Source organism: Dendropsophus ebraccatus, chromosome 10, assembly GCF_027789765.1.
Source record: "Dendropsophus ebraccatus isolate aDenEbr1 chromosome 10, aDenEbr1.pat, whole genome shotgun sequence".
Taxonomy (NCBI): Eukaryota; Metazoa; Chordata; class Amphibia; order Anura; family Hylidae; genus Dendropsophus; species Dendropsophus ebraccatus.
In genome coordinates, this window is record NC_091463.1 from 66877081 (window position 1) to 66902960 (window position 25880).

Here is a 25880-nt window from a genome sequence, read left to right on the forward strand (position 1 = left end):
GCAGATCGGCACTTGTTTACAGTATTGATCAGGCCTTCATTGGCCTGTGTAATAGGACCCTTACAGTCCTGCAGTGATCGGGGACCTTGTTTGTATGATGTTACATTAGAATGGGCGTTAAGTCACTGGGACTTAGTGAGAGAGACCAGAGGTGAATAGCACTGCAAGATCATCCACGTTCAATTGTAAGTAAGTCAAGTAATATTTTTGTTCTGTAAAATTAAAAGGGGTCTTTGGTAAAAACATCAGTCCTTGGCAAAGAGCCTTGGCAGTAGTCACAACATATTTTTCCATACCTATTACTTCCATAGTAATTAGATTTTTGTAATAGTAAATTTAGATAAAGAATCTCTTGGATCCCTTTGTAATATTATTAATGTCATGTACAATGAGTCAGCCTCTAATCAGCCTGACACCTAGGCTTCTAAAAAGACACATGAATATATCCTACCCTAAGGCAGCATAAAAAAGTTCCTTTGCCCTAGGATGATTGTGTTTTAATGATGATATAAAAGCATGTTCTGATGTGGGATGGGGATAATTTCTAGACTTTGGACTTTTTTGATCCTGATATTAAAAAACACTGACTTGTGTTTTCTAAACTGCATTGCTCTGAAAAAAAAAATCTGTATCAGTAGACTGTATTGGTAAAAAGGTTGTCCAGGCTTAGCAAAACATGTCAGCTTTCTTTCAGAAACAGCACCTCTCTTGTCCTCAGGTTGGGTTTAGTTTTGCAACTCAGTTCCATTAAAGTGACTTCCCCTAGTTTATGTACTTCACCAGTTCTTGCTTTGAGGCTATGTTCTCACTATGTAAGAGACCGGACATTCCGTGACCCGTGACTTAAGTACCGGCCGGGTGATCTTTCCGGCCGCGGAGCTCTGATGCGGGCGCATCAGCGTGCGCCCGCATCAGAGCTTCCCATAGCCCACAGTGAAGCGAGTGTCCGGAGCCGCTCGCCTCACTGTGTGCACTGACAGGTCTTTCTGCGGCCGGAATTCACTGAATTCCGGCCGCAGAAAACTGACCTGTCAGGTTTTTTCCGGCGCCGCACGGGATCCCGGCCGGAGAGTGTACGATGTGTGTACGTTCCGGCCGGGATCCCATTGCACATAGGCTGTGTCCAACCCTGCAAAACTATGGCCGTAGTTCTGCGGCAAGAACTACGGCCGTAGTTTTACACAGTGTGAACATAGCCTGAAAATGGAGCAGTTTCAAGATTTTTGACTCCACACTGGTTGAACAAATAAATAAGGCCCCAATTTATTTTAGTCACAATTTTTTAACCACTCCACCAATGGGAATGCCTTGTTACACAGAGTGATTATATAGGCTCATGGGGACTTGCTTACAGTGTACCATATTTTCCGGAGTATAAGATGACGGGCCGTTTAAGATGACCCACCATTTTTCCAGTTAAAATATAGAGTTTGGGATAAGATCGTATAAGAATACCCCTCTTCCAATGCACACCAAATAAAAATTAATAAAAAAACATCAGACTGCAGTGAGATCTGAGAGGCAGAGAAGGAGGTACAGTTATACTGGCAGGATGCAAGGGCGGGCCACACGGGTAATAGAGGTGTATTTTTCTAGGCACAGGGCCACTCTACCATATCTCTTTTTTCTATAGCCCGGACACCTACATCTTGCTCTGCCCTTCATACGGTCACCGCATACGGTGGAAATGCGGCTGTTTTTGAGCTCCTCCCACCAAATGCAGTGACCACAGATTCTCCAGTCCGGTTCTGAAGTTTTTCAGCACCCGCCCTATAAGACGACACCCGATGTACTGTATAAGACGACCCCTGACTTTTGGGAAGATTTTCCTGGGTTAAGCATCCGGAGTTCTGGATTGTCTGCCCACCACCCTTACCCCTCTCCCTCGAACCTCACCAGTTGTCTCCTCTGGCCTCCTGCTGCAGCTGTTCCCCAACCTCAGCAACCACACGACCCCCAATCCCATGCCAGAAGCCTAATGCCCCCCCCCCCGAACCGCGTCTTTATATTGAGAACACTTCTTTTTTTTTCTCATCAGGAAATCGTGAAGGCTTTTCCTGATGGTTTCCTGAAGGTAAAAACGGATTACTGTAAGGAAATCCTGATGCTTTTCTGATGCCTTTTAAAGTTTTCTGATTAGGATTTCCTGACAATAAAAACTAACACGGACGTACAGTATGAATGGTGCCTTAGCCAGTAGCTATTGAAGGTGGATGGGTACCTTTATGGATGAGATTGCTCATTGCTGATTATTAGTGCACAATTGCAGACATGTAATGAGAACAGAATGCCTAAAAGGCTGCTCCCCCTTTAAATGAAGAACATCATTTCTCATAATAATAAACAAATGAAAAGGATCTGGCAGAAAATTGTATTGTACATCCATTTGTATATTACATAAGAGAATAAATGTGCCGCATAAGTAAACTATTTATACCGAGTACTAATGTGATCCTCTTGTGTCCTGTCGCTTTTGTTTCAGATGTAAAAGAACATTTTTATTAGCTTTGACGCAGCAGTCTTCATTAGATCGCCTTTACAGAGAATTACACCCAAGGCTTAATTGACCACAGAAATGAAGAAAAACTACAGCAATTAGCACCAAAACAGATAGGAGCCTGGAAGATGGGACACAGTATTGACCATTGCTTTTCAGACATCTAAATAAGTTTACCCAGCACCAGATTTAATTTATAGATGCATATTTATTAGTCTAGCTGACATCTTCAGGGCTTGGTTGTCTAATTAAGATAAACCCCATTTTTAAAATGTTTTTATATACAGTGGTACCTTGGATTAAGAGTAACTTGGATTGAGAGCGTTTTGCAAGAAGAGCTCACAGTTTTTCAAAATTGTAACTTGGTTTAAGAGCATTGCTTTGTGTGGGAGGGGGAGTGGGGGAGGGGCATGGTCTGCACAGCATAGTCTACAGCAATATACTCTGACCCAGGAAGTCTCCCTCACCTTCCAAATTATAGCAAATCCACTTCATGCTGGGGCTTGCATCAGAGAAGGTAATCTCTCCATAGCTGTAACCCCTCTCTCCCCGGACAGAGAGTGCTGCATGTATGTGCCCACATATACCTTGCTCATTCCTTTATGCTCCCTGCAGTCTCCATCAGTCCTTGTATTTCCCATTCTCTCCATTCCTGCTATAATGTGCCTGCACTCACACTCTGCTATACACACTGCTGCTATAATGTGCCCGCACTCACACTCAGCTATACAGACCGCTCCTCTGTGTGCAGCGTAGAATTCGGATGCGGGTGAATACTGATGCGAAATCACAGATGCACCACCTCGTATGGGCGTGCAATAACCACGGTCCAAATACGTGTAAATTATATTTAATTTCCCAGAATCACGTATAAAATCTAACTTTTATTAGATATGCATTAAAAGTAAAAAATGTATTAAAACAAGTGTTCTACACATATGAAATCGGCACTTCACAACAGATCTAGGGTGTTGACCCTCTGATAGACTGGTATACTTAGGGATAGATTAGCCCAGATGTATAAAGATAAACCCAGACTTCAGAAAAAAATTGTGATAAACAGGTATCTCTGTCTCAATCCAAGTCTCTACGCGTTTCATCCAGATATGTCCCTGGGATCATCGGGAGACCTTCACAAAACACAGTGGTTACTGTTTAGAGATTATATAGAATTGTTGTGTTTAAATAAATAGAAAAATCAGATGAATATAGAAAAGGGTAGGAGACAAGTGGAGGTATATATAGTGTGTATACTCTGTGTGTGCGTCGGGTGTTCACCCCGGCCCGGCCTCCGATAAGCATTTGGAGCGACAGGTCAGGATAACCCCAAGACACAGACAAACCACACACAATCAGGAGTACACTTTTATGGCTGCACTATTACACGTCAGGAACTGTATGTATGACCAATAGGGATAGCAATGACCCTCAGAGATAGTCCTTTGGGGTTCAGGTTAGATACCAGTATCCTATGATGTCACAAGCCACATGCAAATATGATAACATACATAACCTCTACGATAATCTATGGCAACCATGCATATACTAGCTATGTCTGCCGAGTACTAGAGGAACATCCAATCCTGGAAGATGAAAAGTGTCTCATACAGCAGGTACAATCACAGAAACTGGCAAGTGCATGAATCATATATACTGACAGTGTTTGCCAAGACAGCCATCATGATAAGTCACAGTGCAGACATGGTGCACTCATCCCCACAGGGATTGCTCACTACCCTCAGCGTGCCCAGGATGGTGATTCTGGTGCTGGGTACCATCCTGGACACGCTGGGAGTAGTAAGTAATCCCTGTGGGGATGAGTGCACCATATCTGCACTGTGACTTTTTATCATGATGGCTGTCTTGGCAAACACTGTCAGTATATATGCTTCATGCACTTGCCAGTTTCTGTGATTGTACCTGCTGTATGACATAGCTAGTATATGCATGGTTGCCATAGATTATCGTAGAGGTTATGTATGTTATCATATTTGCATGTGGCTTGTGACATCATAGGATACTGGTATCTAACTTGAACCCCCAAGGACTGTCTCTGAGGGTCATTGCTATCCCTATTGGTCATACATACAGTTTCTGACGTGTAAGACTGCAGCCATAAAAGTGTACTCCTGATTGTGTGTGGTTTGTCTGTGTCTTGGGGTTATCCTGACCTGTCGCTCCAAGTGCTTATCGGAGGCCGGGCCGGGGTGAACACCCGACGCACACACAGAGTATACACACTATATATACCCCCACTTGTCTCCTACCCTTTTCTATATTCATTTGATTTTTCTATTTATTTAAACACAACAATTCTATGTAATCTCTAAACAGTAACCATTGTGTTTTGTGAAGGTCTCCTGATGATCCCAGGGATATATCTGGGTGAAACGCGTAGAGACTTGGATTGAGACAGAGATACTTGTTTATCGCAATTTTTTCTGAAGTCTGGGTTTATCTTTATACAACTGGGCTAATCTATCCCTAAGTATACCAGTCTATCAGAGGGTCAACACCCTAGATCTGTTGTGAAGTGCCGATTTCATATGTGTAGAACACTTGTTTTAATACATTTTTTACTTTTAATGCATATCTAATAAAAGTTAGATTTTATACGTGATTCTGGGAAATTGAATACTGATGCGCCCGCATACGAATTCAACAGCAGTGAAGATCATTCGGCCAGTACTGCAGTACCGTCTGGGATGATCTTCTCTGACACTGGCCGTTCCGTGACCCGACCAGGTCACGTAATAACCGGTGTCTGATGCCATGTGAACATGGCCATATGCTGTATCCATGGCAGCCTTGGGTTTTCCCCAATTCCCGCCCCACATGAAAAGTTATATAGACTCATAATATACTTTGCTAGCTAATTCAAGCTCCTTACCCCACTTTTCCTGTCAGTCCAGTGTATGACCTGCTTTACCCTGCCGCTCTATGTACAGCAATGTCAGTATTATTAGTACTGCAAGTCCCAGTGGACCTGATGGCCATACACATGTCAGTCCAGTGTATGGCCATCGGGTGCGCTGAGACTTGCAGTTCTAATAGTAGTGACATTGCTGTAGAAGCAGGGTAACCAATAGCAGAGCTTAGTGCCTGGAAGCTCAAAGGAACGCCCAGGATCGTGACATAGTCGGTCCTACGTCCCGACCCAAGATGTTGCCCGGGGCTGTAAGATGGTCCTGACCGAACCCGGAAGTGAGCCACTTCCGGTGGGCAGCGAGACCAGGGAAAGTGTGGTAAGGAAATTGATTTGGCTAGCAAGGTATATTATAAATCTTTAAGGCTGCACTCAACTTTTCCACGCACTGGAAATCAAATGCCAAATGGTCAGGTTCAGCCTAACCAGAACATTCGTCAAGTTAGCTCAACACGTTCTCTGAACCCGAACCCTCGGCATATGAATTCCTGTATCTGCAGAAGTTAGATGTCACCCTAGGAAGCCTTTGCAACCATAGGCTCTACCCATGTTTTCCTGGCAGCCCTTGGGCAGCATCCAACCTCTGCAGCCATGGGGAATTAAATGCTATAGGTTAAGGTTTGGAGAACGTTTCCAAACCCAAACAGTTTGACAGGTCCACGCAACGCTACACAACACTAGTACCCAGTAGCCAGTTTGTTACTCATGGGTTGCTGCTAGTTTGAGAAGCATGTTTGGGAGAACCAGTATTCCTATTATTCACCCACATTGCAAGGAATGGAGCAAATTCTGGTAGGAGTGTGGGCTGGGATGAGAAATGCTTACTTATTGCACTTTGTATGACAATTTATACCTATTAAGAAGCAGTTCACGAAAATTTTTTATTGCCACCCGCTAGGCCCTGGCACGTATATATTCACCACAGGTGATCAGTGTCCCAAAGCGGCTTCATTCTGGTCCCACGGCACCGTTCAAATCTGGCGCACTCACGTCATCCACTCTTCTGTCTCCTGTGATTGAATGCCGGATGTCACGCTGTCCCATAGAGAATGCATTGTAGAGCATGATTCCGCCATTCAATCGCAGGAGACAGAAGAGGGGTCACAAGAGCGGATGATGTCAGCATGCACCGCGGGACACCGATCACCTGTGGTGAGTATATGTGTCAGCACCTACCGGGGTGGGGGTATTCGATCAATAAAATAAAATTGTGAACTGCTTCTTTAAAAGGATAGAATACATTGTGCTTTTCTACCACCCTGACAAAATAAATGCAAATAGAGGCACACTGTCAGGACCATTCAGTGCACTGACTGCAGGGGAATGTAATAGATTATATTATGTATATTTCATAAATGGACATCATTACACATTTTCCACTTGCCCATATCTTGCAGTAAACAAAAAATTTTTGCTCTCCTCTGCCTTTCCGTATGGCCAGTTGGCACCCTGGCCTCATGGAAATGAGAAATATGTCACATTTAAAGCTAGGAATTTGCATAAATGAATCGGATATGATTTTGGCAGCAAGTGAAACCTTGACATTTAAGCGCCTGGATTATAATGTTAGCAGTAAGAGCTAATAGTAGATTTCCTCAGCTGCCTCAGCTGGCCAACACGTATTCATGCCCAAACCCAAAGTCCATAGCTGTATTTTTCTGCAATCAGACTGCATTCATTGTATTGATAATGACCACTATCGTTCTTACAGTTTTGTCATCATTCTCAAAGACTTCTCTGGCTTCTTCATAGGAGCACTTTTCCTCTATGCATTCTCGTTCCAGATTGCCTGCAACGAATTCTTCCAAGCGACCAGCGTTATATCTCTTGTGTCTCACCAGAACGCTGCTTGCAGATTTATCAGACAGGAACACTGAGAAGGAAGCATTTACACATATGTTATATCTGATGGAAGGACTCCCCTCCATTTATACAGAGGCTGAGCATAGTGTCCACTCCAATCCCATTGTAATATGTGTTATTGTCATTGTACACACAGGACATATGATCGTAAGAGGTAATAGGTTATTTGTAAATGACCTCATAAGATACAGGGTCTAGAGGTAACACACTGTCCCAAAAGTCATCTCCAAATAAGATTCATTTTAGACTAAACATTTGGACTGATCTAAAGATAGATTTTTTTTCTCTTTAAAATAATAATAATAATAATAATGATAATAACAATACTTCAGGACATGGGTGCAGCTGCACCATGTCACTCTCTTTAGTGGTATCCTTCATTTCACATAGATTTTGGTTACATTATATGATCTCTAAAAATGGATTTGAAATGAGGATAGATCCCAGTCTTTCCTTTGTGACCTGTTTTTTGTTTATAGTCTATTTCTTGCTTTGGCTGCAAAAATATGCCAGGTACCTGTTGGTGTAATGGGGCCCTAAGAGGCCCTAAGATCTGTTGTGTGAACCCACCGATAAAGGGATTATCTAGTTTTAAAGGGATTATCTAGAATTAGAAAAAGCACAGCTACTTAATTGAAAAAACAGCACTGCCCATGTCCTCATGTTGTGTTATTACAATTCCGCTCCATTAACCACACATAGCTGCAAAACCACATCCAAATTGAGGACAGGAGAGGTGTTGTTTTTGTTTTTCTAAGGGTCCATTTACACAGAAAGGTTATCTGACAGATTATCTGCCAAAGATTTTAAGCCAAAGCCAGGAATGGATTTGAAAAGAGGGGAAATCTCAGGCTTTTCTTTATTACCTGACCTCTGTTTATAGTCTGTTCCTGGCTTTGGCTTAAAATTTTTGGCACATAATCTGTCCGATAATCATTCTGTGTAAATGGACCCTAAGGGGCCTATTCCACGGAGTGATAATCGGCCCGATTCGGCCAATTATCAATCCGTGGAATAGAGAGAACGATCATCCGATGATCGTGTCATCGGCTGATCCTTCATTTGGGTTCAAACCTAAAATCATCGGTCGTCACCCGCGCATCGCTACGTGGAATAGCGGGTGCTAGGGCACCAACGATTTCACAAACATCATACATTACCTGTCCAGGCTTCAGGTCTTCTCCTCCCGGGCCCGCGCGGCAGCATCAGCTTTGGAGCGGCCTGTCTGAGCTGACAGACCGCTCAGCCAATCACTGGCCAGGACCACCGTGGCCAGTGATTGGCTGAGCGTTTTTTCAAATCAGTCAGGTCGCTCCGAAGCTGTTGCTGCGGCGCGGGACCGGGAGAAGGAGAAGACCTGCGCCTGGACAGATAATATATGAAACAAGGGCTGCAAGGACATCGGAAACGATGTCCCTGAAGCCCTCGCTAACGATTGTCGGGCCATGGAATAGGCCCAGTAACGAGCACCGATCTAGCAGATCAGCGCTCGTTTTCATTGTTAATCGCGCCCTGCTCGGCCCGTGAATTGGACCTAAGTCTGGACAAGGCAATTAAGGTCCACATAGACTGTAGAGCAAAGTCAGACAGGAGCTGTGTGGCAGTGACTAATGCTGGGTTTACACGGAACGATTATCGTTCAAATTTGCGTGATAACGATCGAATCAAATGATAATTGTACATGTAAACGCAGCGAACGATCGAACGACGAGTGAGAAATCGTTCATTTTTGATCTTTTATCTTGTTCTTAAATCGTCGTTCGTCGTGTGTAAACAGTCCTAGCGCGAAAGTCTGCCCGTCCGCCGCCCGCAGCCCAGCCCCCCGCTCATCCACAGCCCGGCCCCCCGCTCATCCGCAGCCCCCTGCGCCGGCTCGATTGCCACCCCCGCCGCCCCGATTGCCACCCCCGCCGCTCCGATCGCCACCCCCGCCGCCCTGATCGCCTCCGCCGCTCCGATCGCCACCCCCGCCGCCGCTGTGATTGCCCCCACCACCCTGGCCATGAGCATACGTTACCTGCTCCACGTAGAAGGTCTTCGAAATCCCCGGCTCCCCTCTTCAGTGCATTGATTGGCTGAAGAGGTGAGCCGGGAATTTCAAACGGCTCTTCAGCCAATCAGTGCTCCTCTTCAGCCAATCAGTGCTCCTCTTCAGCCAATCAGTGCTCCTCTTCAGCACTGATTGACTGAAGAGGAGCCGTCTGAAATTCCCGGCTCCCCTCTTCAGCCAATCAATGCACGGCAGCACTGATTGGCTGAAGAGGGGAGCCGGGAATTTCAATTTCGGCGGCGGCGGGGGGGGGGGCAATCGAAGCGGCGGGGGTGGCGATCGAGCAGCGCAGGGCGCTGCGGTTGACCAGGGGGCCGGGCTGCGGGCGCGTGATTTTAAAACGATCGCAAAACGATTTTTCCGTACGATATATCGTACCGTCTAAACGCTGATTGTTATGAAAAAAAATTGTTACTCCGACATCGTTAATCGTACGATCGGGCCAATTATCGTTTCATGTAAACCCAGCATAAGGGTCCATTTACACAGAAAGATTATCTGACAGATTATCTGACAAAGATTTGAAGCCAAACCCAGAAACAGACTATAAACAGAAATCAGGTAATAAAGGAAAGCCTGAGATTTTTCCTCTTTTCAAATCCATTTCTGGCTTTGGCTTCAAATTTTTGGCAGATAATCTGTCTGATAATCTTTCTGTGTAAATGGACCCTAATAGTGTGTTTACATGTACAGATCTTTGGTTGCAATCGGTGAAAACAAAGCCAGGAATGGATTTGAAAAGAGGAGAAATCTCAGTCTTTCCTTCATGACCTGATCTCTGTTTATAGTCTGTTCCTGGTTTTGGCCCTAATAGTGCGTTTTTACACATAGAGAGTTATCTGACTATAAACAGCCATTCCTGGCTTTGGCTTCCGAAAGCTGTCAGATAAATCTGTCTGTGTAAACACACCTTTACCCTTACTCTCTTACTCAGTAGTGGGCTGCAAGCGGTGTTCTGCCATCTGGCTTGTCCGGCGATCTGGCGTCCCAATTGATGTGCCAGATGCTTTGAACTGTCCCATTTAAATAATAATAATAATCCAGTCTGGTTACTGTGACTGGAAAATCTGGCTGTTGTTAAGACATCTCTATAAAGTCATTGCCAGTCACCTGCACACACCATGCATACACAATGTGCTCTCCGGGGCCAGCTAGAGATTATGTAGAAGAGACACTTGCCAACACTGAATGCAATTATTTCACTTGTTCTGAAATAATAACTCAGGTTACGCGTTCAGTCGCTCCTGTCAGTTCCCATATAACCTACAACCAAAATAGATGACCCCTGAAACCAAAGAGCTCTGTGTTGGTCAGTACGTCCGACAATCCGCCCACAACAAACAGAACATCTTGTTTTTGGTTTCTTTACTGTTCCACAAACAGGGAAGTCTCATTTTTGCCTATTCATCTATCTCTGCAGTCTACTATTCGTAAGGATAATTGCATTTAACCCTTTCAGGATGAAGCAAATTTGGGAGTAAAAACCATAGACTTTTTTGGGGTGTTGTAACTAGCTTTACTAGTATTTTGGTATTGTTTTTCTTATATTACTTTTTATTGGTGTACCATTTACCATTCACAGGATACATTTCTTAAAGAGATTGTTAGAAACCTTAGAACATCAACTATGTCTGCTCCTCTGTAGACAAATTAACACATTTCTATGTTCTCGTTATTGTCTATTTGACCATATATTTAACAGGTTGTTATTCCCTTTATCCGTACACTGAAATGTTAAAGGGATTATGAAGATGTATGAAAACTGCGTAGAAAAGGTGGAACAGTTGCCCATAGCAAACAACCAATTTCTTTTCTCATTGGTCAACAGCAACTGGACTGGTTACTCATGGTACCTGCTTCACCTGATTATATTTTATCACTCCCTAGTTCCTTTTTTTTTCCTACCCACAGAGTTTGGTAAATTCCCTCCTATATTATTCTGGTTAAAATCGTAAATTCTTCTAATTTATTTTATTGTTATTTGTTAAAGGGGTTATCCAGCATTATAAAAACATCCACTTTCTTCCAGAGACAGCAACAGTCTTGCCTCCAGTTTGGGTGGGGTTCTGTGATGGCCCATTTACACAGAAAGATTATCTGACAGATTATCTGTCAAAGATTTGAAGCCAAAGCCAGACAAGGATTGGAAAAGAGGAGAAATCTCAGTCTTTCCTTTATGACCTGATCTCTGTTTATAGTCTGTTTCTGGTTTTGGCTTCAAATCTTTGGCAGATAATCTCTGTGTAAATGGACCCTTATGCTACGTTTACACGGAGCAATAATTCGCCCGATCGTACGATTAACGATTTTGAAGTAACGATTTTTTTTTATAACGATCAGCGTTCAGATGGAACGAAACATTGTACAGAAAATTCGTGTTGCGATTGTTTTGCGATCGCTTAAGCCTATCTCACACATAGGTAAAATCAGTGAACGACTGTTTACACGGAATGATCTGCAAATTTTTTGCGAACGATTAACAACGATTTATTAACATGTTCAAAGATCAAAATGAACGATTTTTAGCTAATCGCTTGATCGTTTGCTGCTTTTACACTGAACAATCATCTCTCAATGCTATCGTTATTGCGAAAATTCCCCCGATAATCGTTCTGTGTAAACTTAGCATTACTCAGTTCCATTGAAGTGGAGAAAGTTTATTTACAAACCACACCTGAACTGGAGACGAGTCCTGTTATCTCTGGAAGAAAGTGGCCATGTTTTTCTAACGTTGGATAACCCCTTTAAATAATGTTTTGGCCAAAATATAGTTATACTGTAGCTAAAAGGGTTTTATGATTCCACAAAATTTCAGAGTAAGGGTGCTGACTAAAAAGTTGAAAAAACAACAACAAAAAACTAAATATACTTAAATTCCCTAATCTCCCACTGTCTGTCTTGAAGGTGCCTACCCCTGCAGCACTTTCTACTTTTGTCCAGCACACAGGAAGTACCTGCTCAACCAATCACTGGCCACAGAGCTTACCCACCTGGGACAATGATTGGCTTAGCAGCGCTTCCTGTGTGTAAAGCTGAAAGCAGGAAATGATGCTCAGTTGAAATCAGGCACCATTGGAATGGGTGCAGCAAGAGTCTGGGGCGATTGAATCACTTATTTACATTTTCTTTTGCTAACCCCCAACCCTTACTGTGGAGTTTTGTGGGTCTGGTCAGCCCCTTTAAGGACTACTATTGTACCATATTGTTGACTGTTATATCTATTCTCCTCTAAGCCACGCACAAACACCAGCATAGTCTCACACATATCTCTAACTATGATGGGTGCTTACAGCAAGGTTAGATCGACTTGTTCTTATTTTAGCACAGAACATTATGTGAAAATGGAAAACTCTGCTTTCCTAGAATTAAATATTTATTGGAATTTGACCATATTAAACCATTATACTACTTAAGTCTCTACTAGATCATAACATACTTTATCCAGACATTATCATTTCAAGACATTTGTTTGATCATGGAAAAAAGATATTTTGAGATATAATTAAAGGCAACCAACCTGTTCTTTCCGCCTTGCAGAAATAACCCGAAAGAAAAAGAATGAGAAGGCTTGGAATAGATGCCATCTTCTTACTCTGTAAAACCTTACTGGCAGATGAGTCCGGAGCTAGCACAGGATCAATGGTTCCGAAGTCCACGCTTTTTTTTTCTCTCTCTCTCTCTCTCTCTCTCTCTCTGTTTACTTTTTTCAGCTGAAATTTGAGTTTTTAAGGTGAAACCTGATTACAAAGAGCACATCAGCTTCGCTGTCCGTGTATTATCAGGGACACGCTAGACAGGTAATGGTGCATTAGGAGCGAAGAAAATACTGTATTAATGTGGCAAACAGGAACATCACTATTCATCATTTCAATGAATACGGAGGTGTCAGAAATGCTATGAACTGTTTTATAACATTGTTTTATATTGCTCTAAATATACTCACCAGTTATAAAGCTCCTACCTGTTATAACACATTATATGGTGTTTGCTATAAGTTTATTTGTAATTACTTTGAAATGTTTCTCTATCAGTTCTGTTACAAAACTTGGTGTAATGAGTGAACAACTAAGAAATTCATACTAGGTGCCTCCCCCCCTAAAAAAAAAACAAAAAAACAAAAAAACAAAAACAAAAAAAACAACTGTATTTTTTAACAGTACTTGACATTTTTATTTGTGAATAAATTGCAGTATTGTTTGGGCTTTATATATCAGTATAACCTTATGTCTGATTGGTGGGGTGATGGCACATTGCAGCTTTTCGGCAAGGAAGTAGTAGTTAGCTCCATACATTGTATCTTGTTGGCGCTGGGTTGCAACACCACAGCTTACGTTGAAGTCAATGGTAGCTGAGCTGCAATTATCTGGTGTAGCTGTGTAGAAGAGCTAGTAGTTGGGGGTGCTGGGTGCCAGACTATTCTGTAAGTGAGCCATCAAAGTTAAATGCCACCCCCCAATTGAGTATTAGTTGTATATTGAATATTATTTAGGCGCTATATAATGGTATTATTTTGGGGGCTGTATATGATATAGTTATCTTGGCACATATAGAGTTCAGACTATGAAAAAAAAATTCTTTGGAGGAGTAAAGGAGGGAAAAATGTGTATAGACCAAGAAGGAGTGAGCTTTACGTACGTTTGCCACAACTCTATCCGGCCTTGGCCATCCACCATACATCCCAGACCTTAGATTGAGAATACTTTAGGGCAGATTTATAGAAGATGAACCCCTGACGTACGCTATGCAAAGGGTCCAGATTCTTGCCTTTTCTGTCATGTACACCAGCCATAAGCCCCTGATAAGTGGGCAGGGGGGCACAGCAAGGTGAGGAGGAGGCGTGGCTTCCTCCTGTGCCTAATTTATCATTGCTTAACTTAAGGCACAAACCATGGCAAAAATCTATACTCTGGAGCTCTATGACAAATGCAGGGCCCGCTGGGTTTATTAAGAGGTCTGCACCTTCCAGTAAATCCTGTAGGGTAATTGGGGATTTATTTAAGACCAGTGTACAAGTAGTGTTTTAATAGATCCTTGCAGTGTTTACTGTATGAGGGTAGCTTCACATGTACCTTATCGCAGCAGATAAATCCATTGCTATATGTGTAGTGTTATTCCCTATGGCTCAACATTCTCGCAGCCGAATGAGAATATAGCCCCTGTCCACTTAACCCACCAGCTGATGGCTAATATATTTCCTGTCCGTGCTGCCGCCTGCTTCTCAGGCTCCCGGCTCCCTGGCATCCCGCTCAGCCAATCTGTGCACTGTCCCGCCACAGTCACTGATTGGAGAAGCAGGCAGCAGCGTACACAGCTAATGTATGGTGGGTTACATTGGTGGGGGCTACATTCTCGCAGTGGAATGAAAATACGCTGTGAGAGTGTTGAGCCATAGGAAATGACACGACAGAGTATTGCAGCAGATTTTGCTGTGGAACTCGCAGTGTGAAATCCACTGCGATACAGTACAAGTGAAGATACCCGTACTACCCTACTCTGAGCAATGGGTCCTAGGAAATCGTTTTGACCTAATAGCGTTACAAGGTTATTTTTACAACTGCTCAACAAATGCAATATGCTTAATAAGACAAATGACAATTCTCCATTGTGTATATACACTCTAGTAAATGGCCCTGTTACATGTAAACATTTTATGTGTTCATATGTTGTATCATTGCATAGAATGATACGCTTCTTTATCTGCTGTCCTTGTTTGATGTTCTGTTAATGGGGGATGTGAGTTTTCCCAGAGAGATCTGGTTTAATTTTTAACAGAGATTTCCTATAAACAGGTGAGGACTCTAGTATTATAAGTTGTAGACTATCTGGCTCAGTTTGGTCCATCCATTAGGAGACTGGAACTGTGGTTTTATGTGTTGTACACTTGCAGGTAACCATGTACAACATGTACTTAGATCTTTAGAAATTATGTTATTTTGTCCCACTCTGTCTAACCACACAGGGTTCTTATTAGTGTACATCCTAGCTGTTCAAAGCAATAATAAGGTGTTGCACGCCTCTTAGTAAATTTTGCCGGACCTGTGGCAGCCAATTGGCGGACGCAGAAATTGACACCTGCTCCAGAGCAGGTGTCGATTTCTGCTACGGTCCACACCTGATAAATTAGGTGTGCACCCCTCGATGCCCGCCAATCAGGCAAGTGGGGTATATGCAGGGGCCGTGTGGTTTGGGCAAAAATTTGTGCTTTTTCTATGACATACACACGGGGAGCAGTTAATAAATCTGCCCCTTTGTGCACATATTTACACTATTTCCTAATGCTGGCCACTATCAGGACACAGTACGGAAGCACTGTGAGCTACAAAAGAGCTAAAGGGGTTTTATCTGTTATCCATTGGATTAATCCAATTAATAAAATTTGAAAAAAAATGGCATTGATGTTGGCAGAATGCAATTGTTCCATTAATTCAAACCCTGCTATATAAAAATGTGATGGAGTATATAACAGTCATTAACTGAGATCAGCTGTGTGATATGCAGTTGGCTGGATGTAGATATAGTTGGCTGCAGTTCACAGCCTCCACTGTGGTTTGGTAATATACAGGAAAACTATAGAGTGTTAGGTTTTTAAGACGATAGATAGCCTCAGGGCTGGGTTTATGGTTCTGAAAAATAAAAGGAAGATATATATATATATATATATATATATATATATATATATATTCATTTTATATACTTGTTTTATATACTAAACCCGAAGCCTTCAGAAAAGATTGGCAAATTCAACTGAAGTACCTCAGCATCTGCACAGCCAACAGTTTCATTAATCAAGAACCACAGTCACCTTTAATGTTCTTCCTTCTGCAGCTGTCTGGCATATAAATGTCAGTCACAAAAATTCAGTTCAATAGGCACCGATGTGACTGCCGCCAACACACTGCACTCACTTGGGACTGGACTTTTTTTTTAATATATGTCCGTCTGTCCTCTATAGACTTCTGAACGCTTGAACCATTTGATGCCTAATTTGGCAGGCAGATACATTGCATGCACAAGGGTCCCGTCCTTGCCAGATGTACAGGAGAAGAAGAGGATAGGAAAGACTGCCTTACACACAGGTGACATCATTAGAGAAGGGTGTCTCCCCAGCAATGCACAGGTGAGGGAATTAGCCTCAGCCACAGCTGTAGAGATATGAATTTACAGATCCAAAGAATCACAGTCACAGATATGACAGCCAGGCCTGTTGGTAGCTCACGAGGAGAGGGCTGGGAAAAAACAGACCCATAGAAATAAATGGTAGAATGTTCTGAAGATCAGATTTTACCTCACAAAGATGATGTCAGTGTTTGACTACACCCCTCTCTCTCTCTCTCTCTCTCTCTCTCTCTCTCTCTCTCTCTCTCTCTCTCACTCTCTCTATCTTTCTCTCTCACACACACACACACACACACACACACACACTCTTCTGATTAATTCAGATTAAACAATCCCTTTTAAACAGAAAATGCACGGCTGTTAACCAGAATACAATCAACTAGGCCAGGGCAAAATTCATCCATGTTCACAGTAGAAATATACAGAATCAGCCCTTAACAAAGGATGCTGCCGGGCTGCGTCCTGAAGAGGAGTAGCATGGCGGCTGCTTACACAATTACTGCAGGTGGCTGGCATAAATCTGGATTCTGCATGGTTTTCTCAAGGACCATTTTATATTGCCTGCTCCAGAGTTGGAGCAGGTAAAAATCTTTATGTCTATGCACCTGGCAATAAAACTGCCAATGTTGCATAAAAACAGACTCTGTTCAAAATATTATCACATTATATCTCAGTTTGACTATTAGGTATCTAGGATGTTAATGCACGGCTGTTAACCAGAATACAATCAACTAGGCCAGGGCAAAATTCATCCATGTTCACAGTAGAAATATACAGAATCAGCCCTTAACAAAGGATGCTGCCGGGCTGCGTCCTGAAGAGGAGTAGCATGGCGGCTGCTTACACAATTACTGCAGGTGGCTGGCATAAATCTGGATTCTGCATGTTTTTCTCAAGGACCATTTTATATTGCCTGCTCCAGAGTTGGAGCAGGTAAAAATCTTTATGTCTATGCACCTGGCAATAAAACTGCCAATGTTGCATAAAAACAGACTCTGTTCAAAATATTATCACATTATATCTCAGTTTGACTATTAGGTATCTAGGATGTTAATTTTTTTGTAGTTTATTTCTAATGTGCATAAGTTACAATTCGCCAAAAATGCCAGATGGCCCGGCTGAAGACCATATAATTAAATACAGTGTACTGTAGACTGATACAAAACATGGTAGACTAAAGGCCCTACTACATAGAGCAATTATGTGCCAAATCAGCCAGATTTCGCCCTGTTTAATAAGGACAGCGATCGAGGATCGTCACGGAACGGCCAGTCTCTCCAAAGATCATTTTGGCCAGTACTTAAGTACCGGCCGGATGATCTTTCCGGCCGCAGTGTTCTGATGCAAGCGCATCAGCGCGCGCCCCCATCAGAACTTCACACAGCACACAATGAAGCAAGAGGCCGGAGACGTATGTGAACTGACAGGTCTTTCTGAGGTCGCAATTCACTGAATTGCGGCCGCAGAAAACTGACATGTCAGTTCTTTGCGGCGCCGTATGGGATCCTGGCCGGAGCGTATACGATGTGTGTACGCTCCGGCCGGGATCCCATAGCAGTAAAGGCAGTACTTTTACGTAGTGTGAACATAGCCTTAAGTTGTACTCCTGCATTGACATATAGGAAATAATAAAGATATTATGCTTACACCTCCATTCCCTCCCCCCCCCCCCGTGTCCTCCTGCCATGTCTCATCTCAGTCAGTGATTGGCTGAGTGGCTGTCACTGCTGAGACGGGCTCGGCGGCTGCGATTAATGGGGGACTCAGTGACATGGTAGAAAGACACTGGGGAGTGTGGAGGAGTAGGTATACATCTTTTTTGTTTTCTATATAAAGCAAGACCTGCATGGACATGTATAATGATGTCCATGCAGCCCTGTTTGCATGATTATTGCGCCGTGTAATAAGCTTGGTAGTTTGGCACTTGCTTACCCCGCATATTGGGTCAGCTAATACAGCCTTAATACAAAACACAAAATCTCCCCTTTATCTCCTATAATAACACCAAGGGGAGCTGTATAAAACAATGGTTTAAACAGGAATTGTTTCTTGGAGGAAGATAGAAAGTACCTACACTGATAAGGATGAATGGTTATTCAATGGTGGCTATTTTGCAGCTGAGCTACGAGCTAGAGATTTATAATGTTGTAATGTCTGCATACAGCGCAACCATTAATAACATGGAGTTTTAAAGGTTACCAAGTTGGCTAGCATATCGTATAATACTTTTGCATTTAGAGTTAAATTCATTTGATGCTGAGAAGCACATAAAAAGATGTATTATTATCCCACCATTTTCTAATTTTTTTAGTCTCTTATACTCTAAAGGGATCTAAAAGGGACTTCTATGCCCATCTGTATTTGATGCAATTCTCGTTTCTGATTATAAGAAACCAATCAGTTAAAAAATGCTTATAACGTATAGCGTTGGCTGTCCGGGCATGGTAGGAGTTGTGGTTTTGGGGTGGCTGGGGGGCCTGGGTTTGACACGTCTGCAGTAGGGTTTCCCTAGGTTGGACCTGATGGACTCATGTCTTGTTTCAACCTTATTAACTATGTTACTATATTACTATGTTTCTATGTTAGGGTAATGGGCTGATGCATCAGCCAGCACACTTCCCAAACATGTGCACATACCTATTGTCCCTGCCTGGTATAATCCTGTATAGTTCTATGTAATTCCCTTTCACACGTAGTCACTGTCATCTTGGCGTCTCAGCACTGTAATCACCCTTCTAGGTGTCATTCAAAGTGTTGTGTTACCATGACATCATGGAGAGGCGGGCCTTCCCTCACGTCTGTGCAACAACATTGTTATTACCACGCACTAGCGCAGTACATCGGGTCATATCCGTGCTGTGCTATGCAAGTGTGCTGTAATGACATTGTAGATGCTCTGATGTGAGGTAAGGCCGCCTCTCCTTGATGGCATGGTAACATAGCGCTTGCTTACAGCGCTGACATGTCCAGGGGATGGTGACTGCTTGCAAAAAGGACTAGTTGGGGCTCATTTGCATAGAATGTGGCAGTTTACAGTGTGGTGTCCCACTATTAGTGTTCTTTGACCCTGTCTTAAAGCTTTCTCTCAGGTTAAGTGGTTAATGCGGTATTCTAAGGTTTCGTCACTAGGTGTCAGTGTTTCTTATATTTGCATTTACTTACATGCACAGCTGCAGGAAGTTATAGGTTAATATTGTTTTATACCATGTGTTTATTGCTGACAAATAGGAGGTGCTCTCTTTCTTTCAACCTATCCTGACTCTCTACACATGCTCACCCCCTGTAGGAGGAGTTAGCTCCATGTGGAAGAAAGTGAAACAGCTGAGTCTAGTCACCAACGTGTACATATGCAGTTAGAGACCAACAGTTCTTTTACCACTACTACTATGCAGTGCTAAGCACAACCAAGAGAGAGTAGTTACCAAGGAACACCCTGACCCACGTCTAAAAAGAGCAGGGCAGTATCGTGAACAATAGCGGAACTAGCCTCGATAGGACAAAGCAACCAGTACAGAAGGCTTACATATCCTATCGCAAATTGCAGGTAACTGGAAAACCTTGGACACCTAGCTACACCCAGGTAACCATGGCTGGGGCTTGTACTACCCTACTGGGACAGGTTCTACGATACCAGGGGGCAGAAAGTGGTCAGAAACAGTCTAAACACAAGTACAAGTAACACTTCACTACTGAAGAGATATCTACTAAAATTTTCAGCAGAATACATAGCTACACTCGGTTGGGGCTCCTCTGGCAAACTCCTCTACTCTACTTTCGACTCTTCAAGCACCACTACAACTACCTCTCTTACTTCTCTCAAGCACCTCCTCCAAGCACCAAAGGTCAAGCACTCCTGTGTGTCAAGATTACTGTCTGTAAACTGTGTACTGTTATACTGAAAAGCCTTACAGTAAAGCTGTTATATTTTTTTACTAATGGGATTCTATAATTCTCTGTCTGCACCGCCACCTATACACACAACCATACACCTTGGGTTATTTTTCCCCCTTCTGTGGTTGGCAGTACCGACAGTCTGGGTGGGTCAGTTGCCAATTAAGACTGCTGTGACAAGAGCCCCAGGGACCCGCAACAACCCAATAGGCTACTGACCATTTGGGAAACACTACCATAGAAAACAAACAGGTATCAACATCACATCTGTGTGCTGGACTAGCACTGGCGTCACAACATATAACATCCCTGGCCAAGTAGACAAGCAAGCAACCACAAGAGAAGTAATATGGTGTTGTATCAACCACACACAACTCAAGCCAGGTTCAAAGGTACATAGTTAATTCACTCTCACATGTTGTTAGTATACCCCAGTCAGGGATATTTCGGTCATTGTGACCTTTCTCAGCCTGGTATATAACTGTAAAAGGTTCGGCCACCATCACAGGACCATCACTTTCCACACTCAGGCATCACTCTCTATCAAGCAATCTCTTACCTTTCTTCATTGCGCACCACAGTTATACACCTGGTTAAGAAAGGTCAGACTGACCGAAACATCCCTGTCTGGGGTATACTAACATGTGAGAGTGAATTAACCTATGTAAGATGTGCATGTACCTGAGCCTTTTTTACCTTGAGAGTGAAACAAATAAAAGATGGCTTAGTTAGCATATCTTTTCTGGAGTCGTGTACACTTTATAACTTTGGATTACTTCAACCAAAACAGGAGTCCGTGGAGCCTCGGTTGCGAGTCTCAAAACACGGGATAGGCAGATATCTCTAGCCTGTTGCCACGGGGTGCCTACATGATAAGGAGAGCACCACACCACCCTGATAAATAGCCCCTTAAGTCCCACTCGGTTGCGAGTATTGGAACACAAATAGGGAAACACCAGGGTGGCCCCTTTTTGTCAGTGTCTAACTCAAGGTGCGAGTATTGCGATCATGACAAGGGCTTGCCAAGGCAGGCTACTCCACACTGACGAGGGGCAAAAACCCTGAAACGGCTGTCTGTGGATGGGAGCCTGCCTTGGCAAGCCCTTGTCATGATCGCAATACTCACACCTTGAGTTAGACACTGACAAAAAGGGGCCACCCTGGTGTTTTCCTATTTGTGTTCCAATACTCGCAACCGAGTGGGACTTAAGGGGCTATTTATCAGGGTGGTGTGGTGCTCTCCCTATCATGAAGGCACCCCGTGGCAACAGGCTAGAGATATCCCGTGTTTTGAGACTCACAACCGAGGCTCCACGGACTCCTGTTTTGCATATTTAAATTTTTGGGGGCATCAGTGGAGACTCTTAATTGAATACTTCATTGGAATTTTCTTTCACTGTTCTCCTTGAGTTCAGTGATAACTGTGTTTTGTTGGTCGAATTACTTCAACCACCACCACAAACTGAGTGCACGCACATAATCCTACTAGTTTACAGTAAGTGATACATCAGCACATTTCCCTAGCATTATAGGCATTTTTATTACTGATTAGTCCCCTTTAAGCGGTTGATGAGTTGTAGGACATTAGAAACAGCACCACTCCATGGGCTGTGTCAGATATATGGGCTCATAATAATTTGATTGAGCTGCAATACCAGGCACAGTTCATGACCAAGAGTGGAAAAATTCTGGGAAAAAGGATATACAGTACCGAGGTATTCCATTATGCGACCACCGAGGCCAGTGAAAACCTCTTAATAGGATTGCTGTAATATATTGCCAAACAGGTCGGGCCGCGCGCAATTCCGCCTGTGCCATAGACACGGTTAATTTTTTGGACGGACGGCGGAGTCCGCCCTTGCATAGAATGTAGTCTATTGCAGGGGCGGAAATGCGTGGCCGCCACAGTCTGGAAGCTGTGGAATCTGCGACGGGTGCATGTACCCTTATCTAGCACGTTCTCCGATGGCTATCCATATGTGACAGACCACTAGGCTACTATATGAAGAGATTTGGTGCATATTTATATTCCATAAGAACGACCAGAAACAATTTCCCATTGACTTCTTGATTAGCTTGAGCTTGTGAATATCCAGGCATGTTTGTTGATAGAATTAGGTATAATATTATGTGTCATGTAAGTATAAGCTACACATTACAATAATGGGCAATCATGAAACAAAAAGTGTCATGGGAAAAAAAAAATCGTAAAAGTGAAAGAAAATCTGCCTACACTGCTGAGTAATCCAAGCTCTGAGCTCAAGATGAATCACTTACTTACCTTGGAATGAAGGCATCTTATTGTATGAATAGTTGCGTGAAGTATTTTGGTTGGGTACATATGAGTCATGTACATTGAGCGGGATGAGATTGACAGCATGGCGGTAGGGTTCTATTGACTTGTAATTGCTCGCTTTGTTGAAAACATTTACTTAAAATGTGTAGATACCAATTTGATGTATAATATAGAAGTATGATATATATATATATATATATATATATATATATATATACAGTATATATATATATATATATATATATATATATATATATATATATATATATATATTCATACTGAGAAAAAGTTTGGAACCCTTCCAGAAATTAGATTTTCTGCTAAGAATAAATACTGTATATTCTCTTCAGTAAAAAAAAGTTTAAAGGGGTAATTTAGCAAAAAAATTAAATAAAAACTGAATAAAATCTTTCAAATCAACTGGTGTCAGAAAGTGCCAGAGATTTGTAATTTACTTCTATTATAAAATCTTAAAACTTCCAGTACTTATCAGCTACTGTATGTCCTGCAGGAAATGGTGTATTCTTTCCAGTCTGACACAGTGCTCTCTGCTGCCACCTCTGTCCATGTCAGGAACTGTCCAGAGCAGTACCAAATCCCCATAGAAAACCTCTCCTGCTCTCCAGACTGGAAAGAATACCACTTAATGCAGGACATACAGCAGCTAACGAGTACTGAAAGGCTTGAGATTTTTTTTTTAATAGCAGTAAATTACAAATCTCTGGCACTTTCTGCCACTAGTTGATTTAAAAGAAAAACATGTTTGCTCAACTACCCCTTAAACCCCTGAAAAAGGATGTCTATACTGTAGTTTAGGGGTTTAGTCAGGGAATGGTGGGGTGGTCCTTGGAGTGGGACCCTGACCCAGGTAACCAATATTACCCAGAGGGAACATCAGCCGACAATGCTTTCCAAATGAGAAAGGGTACATGCTGCTACATTACTGCAGTTTTCCTGGCTATAGGTAACAAATTAATGGGGGTCCAAGGACTAAAATCCTGGCTGATAAAAGCTTTTAACATACTTGTGCAATAAAAGTTACAGACACCTAAAAACTCCACAGTGCACTGACCTAATGAAGGTACGTGCAGCCTCATGTTCCAAATCCTATTAGAATCTATGAGAAGGTTAGCATCATCTAACCTGATTATCGGCCATACTTGGCCTATTGCCAACCATTCAGGCCGATAATCATTAAGTGTAATGGCACATGTTGAAGCACAATGATCATGCACAATGCTGGCTGATCATGGTCTTTCAACATGTTGTTAAAAGATCACAATTTTTAAAGTAATAGTCTGCAGCGTGCCGTTCCATCTAAAAGGAGCTGTGGCAGCAGACTGCCACTGACTTCAATGGGCTGCCCCAATGATCTAAGTATTGTTCAGGCTCACTGTCTGTGCATGTAATAGCACGGTGGTGGAAGCAAACGCTGAGCTGACAGGTCAGCGTTCGCTTTCTCCCCTCATCAGGCTGTGTAATACAGCCTTAGGCTGGGTTCACACTACGTAAGACACCGGCCGTTCTGTGACCCAGCCGTGTCACAGAACGGCCGGTACTGCAGTACTGGCTGGATAAACGTCAACTCTATGTTGTCAGTTTTTCGTGCGGCTGCTAGGGATCCCAGCCGGACCGTATACTGTGTGACTCTGACTGCAGTACAACATAAGTTTTGTATTACTCACGGCCGTTGTTGCAAATCGGCAACAACGGCCATGATTAATACAAAACTTACGTTGTGTCAACATAATCTAAAGATGTTGATAAATTGAAAAAGCAAATACAGTATATATACACACATCTCTGCAGGAACTCCCCTGGGTTGGTTGGAAGGTGAAATAGAGTGCTCAGGTTTGAAGCTCGTATGATATACAAGTCTAGCATGTTTTCAGCATTGATTGTTTTCCTCTTTCTTCATTTGGATGGTAAATATACTCGAATCAATAAAATAAAAATAAAAAAAAGAAGAAGAAAGAGAAACAGATTTAAGATCACATTGTATTTGTTAAAATCGCTTAGAGCTATAATTACAAGGCTTAAACATTTTCAGTATAAAACAATACACATTGCAGTATAACATTACACACAAGCTCCAAATGCCATTTCTGAGAACTTCGTATTACATTTGCCACTTTTACAAAATCCTATCTCCCTTATCAGCCCATTGTAAGAGGCTTCAAGGGAAATAAGCCTGTAGACAATTCCTGCTCCTTTATGTTTGTTTTACAAGAAATAGACATTGGTTAATGCTTCATAATCACATTCACGTCATTATTATTAGGGAGCTAAGTGATCTCTCACGTTCTGGCCCCTCATGCTTTAATTTACAATATATTGACTAGCTGACACCTAAGACGTATTAGCCATAAAATCTACATATGATGTTCTCCTTCTCCTGTCAAACACTTTAAACAATAATTCTCCTTTGCCCTCCGTATTCATTCTGGAAAGCAATCTACATGAATAGGTGCGCTCCTTCCCTGTGGCGGCGTATTCATAAAACATGTTTACGACCTATGATCCATAATTAAAAGAGAGAATGCTTCCCGTAGTTCCAGAGTTTGTTAATATTATTAATAATGACTGTGGTAACAAAGAGATGAATATACCAGTGCTACAATGTTCTGTGTAAAAGGAGAAAACAATGAAGACAGTGCTAGAAATGATTTACCGGCTTTAATACAAGCCTGAGTGACTCATGCATGCAACCCTATTAGCATATGCAGCATTACCGGGGTGTAAAGGTCCGATTTTGTTTGCTATGATTTACAATTGGAACTTTATTTTTTAGTTGAGAGATTTTACGACATGGATGCAGAGGTCAGACATCTTCTCAAGCCAGGGTGTCAGTATATACTTGCTTCCTATTCCCTTAGTCTCTGTAGTTCAGCATGGCAGCTCCTACATAGGTTACTGCTAAGTACTAAGGCTGCCCATAGATTGCCCAGCTGTAGTTATTTATAATACATATTTCTCCTTACCTCTTCTCTGTGCTACCATGCTATTTTCTCTTTGCTGTTAGCAGTCTTTGTCATGCCAGAGTAAAGAGCCCTAAGCAAAAGGGGGACATGAGTTTGGGAGGGGGGCCTATAGCCCCCACAGTCTTGTCTGAATAATACACTTGAGCACAGGTGGTTCTGTTTTAAGAGAGAGGAGTATCTGCCCAGTGTATTACTATAAGGAGGATGGAAAAACATTTTCCTCTTGCCCCCCCCCCTTTATTAACTCGGTTGTATTGACT

General features: G+C 42.6%; 1 protein-coding gene across 1 annotated transcript in view; it reads right to left on the reverse strand.

The window, feature by feature from the left end:
• Window positions 1-12977, reverse strand: part of F9 (coagulation factor IX) — a 45060-nt gene extending 32083 nt beyond the window's left edge. Inside the window, exons 1-2 of the mRNA XM_069943093.1 lie at window positions 12854-12977; window positions 7133-7296 (exon numbers count right to left, since the gene is read on the reverse strand). Coding sequence (XP_069799194.1) covers window positions 7133-7296; window positions 12854-12920 — 231 coding nt within the window. The 5' untranslated portion in view covers window positions 12921-12977. The remainder of the gene's footprint in view (window positions 1-7132; window positions 7297-12853) is intronic.
• Between the last annotated feature and the right edge of the window lie 12903 nt (window positions 12978-25880).